The 11,131-nt window shown below is 31.8% G+C and overlaps 1 protein-coding gene across 5 annotated transcripts in view; it reads right to left on the reverse strand.

The window, feature by feature from the left end:
• The window catches only part of LOC108684214 (muscle calcium channel subunit alpha-1), a 67,890-nt gene that overhangs the window by 35,640 nt on the left and 21,119 nt on the right, over positions 1 to 11,131 (reverse strand). For all 5 annotated transcript variants that reach the window (XM_018188414.1, XM_018188418.1, XM_018188416.1 and 2 more), the window contains 6 exons: positions 8,299 to 8,438; positions 4,933 to 5,039; positions 4,525 to 4,677; positions 2,436 to 2,623; positions 1,537 to 1,640; positions 159 to 325 (listed from right to left, as the gene is read on the reverse strand). In XM_018188414.1, coding sequence (XP_018043903.1) covers positions 159 to 325; positions 1,537 to 1,640; positions 2,436 to 2,623; positions 4,525 to 4,677; positions 4,933 to 5,039; positions 8,299 to 8,438 — 859 coding nt within the window. The remainder of the gene's footprint in view (positions 1 to 158; positions 326 to 1,536; positions 1,641 to 2,435; positions 2,624 to 4,524; positions 4,678 to 4,932; positions 5,040 to 8,298; positions 8,439 to 11,131) is intronic.

Below are 11,131 nucleotides of genomic sequence, written 5' to 3' on the forward strand. Positions count from 1 at the left end.
ATAATAGCGTATAAAATCAAATTATTTTTAGTTATAGTAACCGAACATTTGATTGAAATTTCATTACTTTGATAATTATTACTTAGAATTCTATTTTCAGTGTACACTTTGATTTTTTTTAGAAAATTCTCTCTCTCCCTTTGTACATAAATACGTACTTTTTCCATCTTGTAACATTTTTGGTTCATCGGTTTCTGGCTCGATATCCTCGGCTTGCGTTATCCAGTCGAGGTAACCCCTAAGATCGTCCTCGATCTGCTGTTTTTCCCTGAGCTTGTGGAAGTCGCCGCGCGCCTTTGCTTTCTCTCTCTCCTTAGAAAATTCACTGTACGAAAGCAGGACAAGTGTATATACGGTCATGTCGCGTCATAACTAGAGATACGATGTGAGAGACATGTAATTGGAACATTCAAAGGCAATGAAACGGAAATCGAGATGCGCGTGAAAAGGAATTTTCTTTATTTGTCTGCGTTTCTTCGATCTCATTCGAACAAGGACAAGTATGATGTAAATACGGCTTTCGTATCGGAAAACATCTAGCAAAAATGCTGTCTTCCGATGTTCACGTCTTTCTTTTTTTATACAAGTAAAACAGAATCGATCCATGTTACTACAGATCTAATTATTCTAAGAATAACGCTTCTTGACGAACGCGCGTCTCCATAAAAAGTTTAATATTTTTCGGTATAAATTTTAATACATAAAATTTCATATTCTGTTAAGCTAAAGGAAATTTTATTATTTGCATAATTAATCGGCACTGTTTATTCTTTTTATTGAATCTCGAAACATTAAGAAACATATATTTCTAACATTTCATCGATATTTTGACTTATTTTCGAGCAATCTTTGAAACATATTTCAAACTTGCATTTTGCGACGTTTCCGATAACGAGAGTGTTTGCGCGTGTGATGTTAAGGATAAAACGTAAAAAGGGAAGGAAGTTAAATCGCGCTTGTCATCGATATCGTTTTCACACCTCGATTAACCGCGAATCCTTTACCGATACGCAATGGAGTGTGTGCGTGTGTATGTGTGGTATCAACCTAAGAAAGGGATATTTTTATCTTGATCTCCCTTTCTCCCTCATCAAGGATTGCAAAACTTCGCAAAGATAGATGTTAAAAGCTGCTTCGGCAGATTAAAGCAATCTTCAATATCCCGAAACATAATAGGTGTAGCCTTAAGTCTTAAGAAATCAACCAATAGATGATTTTTCTGACATTTGATTCGTAATTGGCTTATTGGCTTAATATCTTATGTTCAAAGCTTATTACCTGTTGTATTTTGTAACTAATAATAAAATAAAACTAATAAAATAAATTTAAGCATCGCGGAAATTAAAAATTATTCTATATACTATTATATATCAATAAATATCGCATTTATATATCTGTACATGATATTTAAAATTTATTATTTTCAATATTTCGTAAAATTAAATTAAACAAATATAAAAACTGTAATCTTTGGACGTAGATATTCTTTTTATAACGAATTCTGTCTGTAGGACAAAATTTTTCTCAACAACTTACCCGGACAACACACCGAGAATTAGATTCATCACGAAGAAAGCCCCTAGGATGACCATTGAAATGAAGTATATCCATTGCCACGAATTTCCCATCGCATCCTCGATCTATCATATAAATCAAAATTATGAAGAGAATTAGTTTCTCGAAGGATTCTGCTTGTGATTTTTTTTTATTATTTAAAATCAACGATGTCTAAAACTTTTACAAAAAAATATATAGCTAGTATAGAGTCTTTAATGGGATCAATGCAAAAATTTGTGCCCGATTTATTATTCAAACAGCTGCAATGTTGTTAAAAATAAACGAAATTTAAATTTAAAAAAAGAATTTCAAAGCTTGAAATCTCTACTTTCGAATGGTTACTATATTTTTTTAATTTATGTGAGTTTTGTAATTTTTATATATAGAAAACTACGAACTCAAAATTAAAATTTTTCTTTGTAAATCTGTAGCGTGCCCAAAAAAATTTGAGCAAATTTTCGACTATAGTGAAAAAGCTTGAAACTTTTTCTATAAAATCATTTTTTTTAAATGTTTCTACGATTTTTTATTCCTGAGTTGCAAATTAAATGAAATGAATATTTTGCCAATTTTGATTGCTCATAACTCTATCAAAAACCATCACAATTTAAAAAAATTGATTTTTTAATTCTCTCAGATAGAGTAAGATTTATTTTATTTTTAACAAAATAGCAGCTGTTTGAAGTTTGAATAATAAATTGATACAAACTTTTACACTGATCCAATATATAATAACACGAATTAATACAGAAAGCCATAATAAAGGGTAAAAGATCTAAGGTTTTTCTCGTATTAGTACTTGATTAGGTAAGACTATTATATGAATTATTCTACCAAATACAACAAAAACATGGTTATTACACATGCAATGATTTTACATTGTAAAGCACGTCCGTCCAGCCTTCGAGGGTAATGCATTGGAAGACCGTGAGCATGGACAGTCCAAAATTGTCAAAATTTGTGATGCCGTAATTAGGGCCCTCCCAAAATTGTTTGCTGCAGTAGTAGGACTGACTGCACTGGAAGCCTCCGGAGCCGCATGGTATCGGATTCTCCATTATCTCGTCTGCGATAAAGATGAATCAAATTTTTAATCCTAATAGGATAACGGCGGTCGCGGAGCATAATAAGGTCAGCACTCTCTCTGCGCTAAAACTTCTAATTGACTCGAGCAAACGAGCAAGTTTAATGTATCATAATAACATGTTAAAATATTTGCACATTTTTCTACATATACCTTATGCAAACGACTTGAGACTAGTACTTTTCTCCACTAACGCGAAGACGATGTAGCCCTTTCTGTTTCACGCTTCTCCGATATGTACATAGATCGATTAAAGGAGTTCTATTACTCGTTGCTTTGTTAAACTTTAAATTACATTAGGTTAACACCGCCAGCATAGCAAAAAAAAATCATATCTGTATCTCTTATCAAATTAAAATAATGGATATAATTACTAACTAATTGGCTTCTTTATTAATAGCACATAAGTATAGGATAGAGAAATATATCGAAAATGCAATTAAAGTACCGATTAATTAATTTTAATTAGTTGAAGTAATTATTTTAATTGATTGTTAAAATGAACGTTGACTTCTCTGTAATATGTATCTATAATTCTATCTATAATTCTCTGTAATATGTATAAAAATGATAAAACATAACATAAATACGAAAAACTATTAATTAATTAATACAAATTAATTCTATATATATATATGGATAAAATACAATTATTCTTAGTTGTTAGAAATAAAATTGAAAAGTTTCTGTATATGGACATAAAAACTAGAGATTTTTAGAGCAAGAAAGAAAAGGCATTGTGCGAAGTAAATTCTTTTCTTTCTCGTCTCACATACGCGCGCGCGCACTCTCTCTCTCTCTCTCTCTCTCTCTCTCTCTCTCTCTCTCTCTCTCTCTCTCGAAGTTTTTGTATTGCCCGAGTCTGGCAACATTCATATGCTATTTTACATATTCCTGTGAATCAACTGTTCATCGCGCAAGAGTAAGTCACACGCGCGTCTTTCACGCTAAGAGTAGAGAGTAGAGCACATACTCTGCATAACACATAACACATAATGCATAAGAAAATAAATCAATCAAAGTCCTTTATTTCCTTCCTTTCCATAAAATAAAGGACTCTTAATTGATTTTCTTATGCTTTATGTTTTATATGCAAGAGTCTGTTCTCCCTGTTCAGTAATAATTAGACGTTAGTTTTACGTCTCGTCTCAGTTGAATCACATCTAAAATAGTCGTCCCAGCGTAAAGTGTATTTCGGGGTTTAGCCGGAAGTTCCCCTCGTCAGATTCCCTTCCAATTCCCTTTTTCCAATTTTTTTTATTCTAATCATCAAGAGGCAATTCTTAGAAACGAAATGCGTAATAATTTAACGAATCCCGCATTACATCTCATTAATTTTTTATAACTTTTTAATGCCAGATGCGGAATAAATATAGGTAAATTTTTTCTATTATATATCAAAACGTTATATCAATTTCTTTCGCATGAAAAAGCCTCGATGTAATTTAAATATTATGATTTAAGAATTCATTCGTAAACAAGCACTCTATTTTTTGTTAGAAAAAAATCATCAAAATTTTTTCCTTACAAAGTCATACTGTATACGAACTGAAATATGTACAAAACATGTATTTATTTCCACCCGATTATATAAAATCTTGCAAAAGATACAACATTAATTTCAGGAAAAAATTTTAGCTTAAATTTCATGGAGAATTTAACAGAATCATAATTAATTTCTAATGATATATTAAATAAATTAATTAATGTAAAATAACATTAGAAAAATACAAAATTATATTTCTTTAAAGCTCTAAGTTTCGGAAGAATTCAGAGTATAATAAAAATAAAGAGCGTCGATCCGCGATTGCCATCATGAGAAACGTTATTATTTCATTCATTAAACTTATGTATATTGAAAAAATTCTGAGGCACGCACTTACCGGTTATGTTGTGCCGGCATGTTTTGTGCATTTTCCCGGAGAATAGCTCGAGGCCGATGATGGCGTAAATGATGATGACGAAGAGAACTAACAAAGCAATGTGCAAAAGTGGTACCATCGCCCTTAAAATGGAGTTTAGGACTACCTGAAGACCTATGCAAACAAATTTATTTTTATCAATTATGCATTATTCTTATTAATTCTCTAAACAACTGAAACACTCTCCGATTTTGAACAAAAGAACTAATGGTTTTATTAACATTTCATTTATAACTTTGTATCTAATTTGTATTTTGTTAATTTTTAGTATGATCTCTACACATTAAAGAGAGCTCTCTTTATTGTTTGAAAATAAAATTACAATCACATTACAATTCAATCACATTAATATTTTGATGAATATCTTACTTGGAACACCGGAAACCAGCCTAAGAGGACGTAAAACACGAAACGCCCTTAAGGCCTTGACGTCGAAACCCTCCTTCATAAGTATCGTCAACACCGTGCTTACCATTCTGTAAAGAGGAATGCAAAAAATGTTTTCTATGTAACAGAGGATTAATGACTTGACGATAAAATGAAGACTTGATAATGAAGGTTGCGAAAGTCATTTTCCCGGAACGTAATTTGTTCCTGAAGAAAGGAGTTTTATGTGCCAAGGCTAATAGCACCATAAACACTGTGTGGCAGCATTTACAAGAACATTTACGAGGCATAAAATAGGGAAGATAGAAGAGAAAAAGAAAATTTTTCCTCAACAAACGAGATTCATTGAAAAAGGGAAAATAGCTTTTTAGCGTCTTTTTGTTCTCGACACGTGCAATCTTTCTTGTCACGCCTTTAAATTACAATTTTCGCGCGGACGTGGCGTTGTCATAAACGAGCCAAAGGTGAACAGTCAACTGAAAAGAAACGATTGTATCGGATGAGACAATTTCAAATATTACCAGTGCAGCAGCTGCATTAAGCATTATGTCATTTGAATAATGGTCCTCGTGTAATGATCGACTCGATAAGGAAAGAGAATAGATATGCTGCACGTTCTCCTATGGGACATTAAGACGAATCGATTCGCTGTGTCGTTAACTGAAAACGATAAAGCTATCAGACGGCAAGTCGGATATACGCGAAATGTTCGCCTCCGAAACAGGTAGTTACGCCTGTCAATTCGAATCCACCGTATCTGAGATCAATTTTGCGAACAATCCGTGCGTTTGCTGCGGAAATAAATTCACATTGCGGATCATTAATCGGGAAAACAGCAGGAGGATTGGTCGATACGCTCTGTTTGTCGAATTCATCGGTGTTTTACGCCCGCACACGTGCATCTGCGAGGTTCTCTCGTCTCTTTATCCTATGAAAATTGATGGTTGCAAGTAAATAGGGTATCATTATTTGCGTTTTTTATATACATATATATATATATATATATATATGTGTGTGTGTGTGTGTATACATTACGTATCGACAGTAATAATTGAGTAAAAGCGTATCTAGACTGAATACCTTGTACAGTACTGCTCTATTTGCGCAAAGAATGTTGTAATTACGTTTAATGATTTTTCATGTTTCTTACTCGCAAGTTATCGGGAAATAAATGGGATCAAATATCTTTTTTTAACATCGAAAGAACACGTTATTCAAGATTGGGAAAGTATTATTGTATATAAGATTGCTTTGTAAAAGTAACGAATCGTTATTTCATTTCTGTTAATTTTTTATAATTTGTTGCATTGCTTTAAATATAAGAATCTTACATATTTTTAACATTAATAATTTATACTAAACATTTGATTATATTCTGTATTATTTATAAGAAATTATTTATAAGAAATTATTTATAAGAAATTAATATATACACTTGGAAATTTTTGGATCAATATTAAGATATGATTTCACATATTAAAAGATTATATTTATAGTTTAATTTTTAAACTGTAGAGATACAGTGTGATGATTAGTAAGGATAAAGATAATTAATAATTAAAGAATTTCAATCACAAGAAATATTCACCGAATACTTAATTTTAATTTTGTTATTGTTGAATAATATAAAATAACTAATATAAATAAATAATATAAAATAACTGTAAAAGTTACTTTAATTAAATTATATATTGTTAATTATAAAAAATATAACTAAAGTTACAATTATTGAAAAAGTAACTATAATTATAATTAAAAACTTTGTTACAAGTAATCAATCCTGGAAATTACTGTTATTATTTTTGAGAAAGCAATGCGTACTTCATAAAATTCTAATAAATATCACTCATATTCAATTACAAATGTAAATCCCACGAAGAATCAATCCGCAAATTATTAATTGCGATGAGAATTATCAGCTCTCCATCATATGAAAAAGGGCAGACCTGTTAGGACATTATCAACTTAAGCAGCATTCATAAAATTCCAATTTCCGATTCGCTGTTACACCCAACTGAATTTAATTTATACACATGAGCCGTGACATTATGTCGACCGATCGGTCGTACGCGCGTGGGATTATTTTACTAATTTCCCATATATAACTTCACAATGAAGTTAGTCATTTCGTCTCACTATGGAGAAAGGGATTTTCAAATGATATTTTCTTCCTTTCGATGCCGCCGTCTTCGCTCTCATTTGGCACGTCATCAATTTCACTTTATTTACGCTTCACGAAATACACGGCTGGATCAACTGGTTCGTAAAGCTTAAATCAATTTTATTTCTGTAGCTTCAGACGCTTTCGTGCGCACTCGCGAAATAAATACGATGTACAGCTTTCGTGTTTGTTTGTATCGCGAGTTTCATATTTTTCAACTTTTTTTAATATTTTAATATATACGAAAATATAAAAATGCAATAACTTCATAAAAAATAATTTTGTTTAAGTGCGTTTAGTAATCAATACATATAATAGAGTAAGTGCAAAACCATTTTATTATTTATGATACTTGTAATTCCTATAAATATTTCAGCTCTATTGGTAAAAGCATTTTAAGCACAATAAATATTGCTGATATTCTTCACGTTTTGTAAAATGCAATTATTCTGTGTAGAATTATGTTTATTTCTATTGAAAATTTATATAAAATATAATTCTATTTATTTTTATTGAAAATATATATTGTATGTAATTCTATTAAAAGTGTATATTAGATTTCATGAAAGTGCCTTGATCATCGATATATCTGTGATGAGCGAATGCCAAAACTCGAGTTGCACTACTTGTCGCTGTATCTTACGTTCGTCAAACGTTATTGATAGTATGTTGAAAAGACATCACTAGGTGCAAACTATCCATCATCAAAGTATAAGATCACCATGCATTATCGATAACGTCGGCATTGGTCCAATTAATTTGCTATCGATATAGATTGTTAGGTGCTATCTTCGTCGACACTTGCCCATTGGCCATCGAATTCGGAGAAAAATGAGTTTATTATAAAATAACATTGGAGATATTATTGGATATTGTGGTGTCACAAGGACGTTATTTTTAAGTAATGTTTATCATTCAGTAGAAAATTAAAATTAAAATATAGATAAATCTGTGGAGAAATTTGTGTGTATGTGTGAGACTACACAGAGTAGTTAATCTCCCTCCAAAAATTTAGCAGTGAAGAAGGAAAGAAATTATATATTTAATTTCATTCTAATAATTTCATTCTAATAATTTAATTTTAACAGATCCAATTAATGTACTGTAAAAATCGCTCAAAGAAAGATTAGATGTATTTATAAGCAAGAGGGGAAGTAAACGTAAATTTTCAAGGTTAATGTACTCACCCGATCACGACTATCGTGAAATCCAGCAAGTTCCAGCCATTACGGAGGTAAGCTCCTGGATGCGCGACGAAGCCATAAGCTATGATCTTCATCACGCACTCCACCGTAAAAATCACAAGAAAAACGTACTCTATCTTCTCCTGTAACACCAGAGGAAAAATCGTCGTGAAAAATATGAAGGGAGGTGCACTGGCGTAGATCGATTGCCTCTAAAAGAACCTTTGAGGAAAGTTACAAATAGAAAGGCCTCTCTTGTTGCCGTCTTAACGTCGGAAAGAGGCCACTTTGATTGATAAGCGTCAAGCGATAAGACACCTTCGCAATTTTGACTCTGCGACATGTCGGTTCGGCGTCAACCGAGGATATTAAAACAAGCGGAAACAAGCGGTGAAAACAAATGACAACGGGCTGCAATTAAAAACGCATGAGACCAAGGAAACAATATTTCGCGCGCACGTACACGAACGTCTTCGTTAAACATTTAAAGCACGAGCGTTGCGGTTGCAGTTGGATTACGGCGAGTTACGACAAGAACGTGATCATCGTTAATCGCTCGGGAAAAAGGGTGTCAACTCGCGTCGATATTTTTTTCAGGAACTTGCGTACAGTAATTTTTCACTCACAATTCGAATTGCGTAACCTGTTGCTTTCTTTTTTCTTCAAAAATCTCTTATCCCGTGCTTGCAGAATTAAGTAACAAAAACTTTAGTAAAACTTTTCCAAATTTCGGAACTTTGCTAACTCATTACATGGGGTCACAAAATTAATTAATTACAATGTCAGCTGTACAAAATTGTATGTTATTTTGGAACTTGTTTTACCTCCCTTATACTACCTCTCATATACTTCTTTTCTTGTGCTCGATTATATATGATGATCGATTATGATGAAGGATTAATAAAATTTTATAATCGCTCAAAAAAGTTTATTATAATTTTATTGAATACGAGTTTTATAAAGCAGAAAATAATGTAAACAGAACATAAAGAATGCAATAATATACTTTAATTGAAAACAAGAGAAAACGTAAAGCAGATGTGTATTTTATAAAATACATTGACGAGTATAGGATTAACTTTTCGATCTCAAATGCTTCTCATTAGCATATCTCGTCGAGTATCAGTAGTATCAGTAACATCGTCGGCCATCGCGCAAAAGGGTTAATCGACGCATGGTGTTGTGGTTGCAGCGGGCAGAGGGTAAGGACGGCACAGGCCTTGGTGAGAAAAACAGGCGAAATAAAAGGAAGAAGCGATGGGTTAAAAATAAGGCTGAAGTGCACTCGCTCGTACACATCAGAGGTAGGAAAAAAAACCACTATGCGGAGAAGGCGCGCAGGGATGGTGGATGTTAAAAGGGAAGTTGAAAGGCGCGAATACGGCCACAGAGACGACACAAACCCTTTCTGTCTCCTTTTTTCTTCTCCCGCGCGACATCCATTATGTTTAATTTTCGAAATCGATCGATTATTGGCCCATTGAAATAAGCTCGAGAGCGCATTATATTGCCGGCTGCCCGTGTTGCTCACCGATGCGTGACACGTGGGCGCCATTACATCACTGAAGATGTAAAGTAGTATAAAGTAAAATATGAGGAACCGAAAGTTTTTTTTTCGGTTGGTGATCTTCTCATATATTTTATCAAATACTTGCTTTATTACGAATTTAGCCTCAAGAGCGTGAACATTATTTAGCATTTTGAACGAATTCAGGACTTTTCGAGGATTTGCTTTCATCAGATTTCAACTTTATAATTTTCTTTTACTGAAACATACATATCATTCGTTATTTTATTGAGCTCTTTTCATAAATTTAATGAAAATAAAAATAATTCACAAGTATATATATATATATTGGAGAACAAATGAAAAAAAATTGGAACATTAATACAGTTATATTTTTCTATCTATTTTTTCATCTATCAACTTCATTTTCTAAAGTTTGTTTCTCATGAACATGAATTAAGTCTATTAATTAATTGTTATTAATTGTCTATCTCTTTTTCAAATTATACTTTCATATACATTTCATTATAACAATAGTATTTTTCATTAGAAAATGCATTGTCGTATACTTATATATCGTGTACAGTTTTCTACTTGGTCACACGTTAACACATACGTAATATGAGAAGCGAAATATGAGAAGAGTAGGTGATAAGTCTAGGAAGATAGATATTACGCTATATACTTGCCGAATAATAGATTCGTCGCTGGATATTAAATGACAGATTGCGTTCGACTAACGAATATTATCGCCTATGAGAGATTAAACTGTTCGATTTGCCCTAATTTTGCTACATTGCATATAGTAATTAATATTGTGAAAAGAAAAATTTTCGGCATTTTATATTCCTTAAATCATGATAATTTTATAAATACGATCAACCAACATTGCTTATTTCGCAAAAATTATTGTAATTAAAAGATAATGTTTGCTGGAAACATTAAATGCTATCTTGTATTATTTTAAATTTAACATATGAATTAAGACCGAATTATAAAAAATTTAAATTTTCTTTATCTAAAAGATAATAGATATTTATAAAAATATTTACAATACGCTCATGATGCATATAATTACACACATTGCAAATTTCTAATATAGTTTTCTAATATAATCTTGAACATTAAAAGATATCGAAGTTTTCTCGATTGAGTCGCGCAAAGAATAAAAAGGTTCTTAAAAAAATAAAGATCAAACTTAATATTTGCAAGAGTTTTTAGAGTTTACGAATAAATTCAAATCTTTTCCCATAAGCTTCTTTTTTTTTATTCTTTGTTTCCCATTTCTCCGGAGATGCTAAACGAGTGATATCAATATCACTCATATAT

This window comes from Atta colombica, unplaced genomic scaffold, assembly GCF_001594045.1.
Source record: "Atta colombica isolate Treedump-2 unplaced genomic scaffold, Acol1.0 scaffold127, whole genome shotgun sequence".
NCBI lineage: Eukaryota > Metazoa > Arthropoda > Insecta > Hymenoptera > Formicidae > Atta > Atta colombica.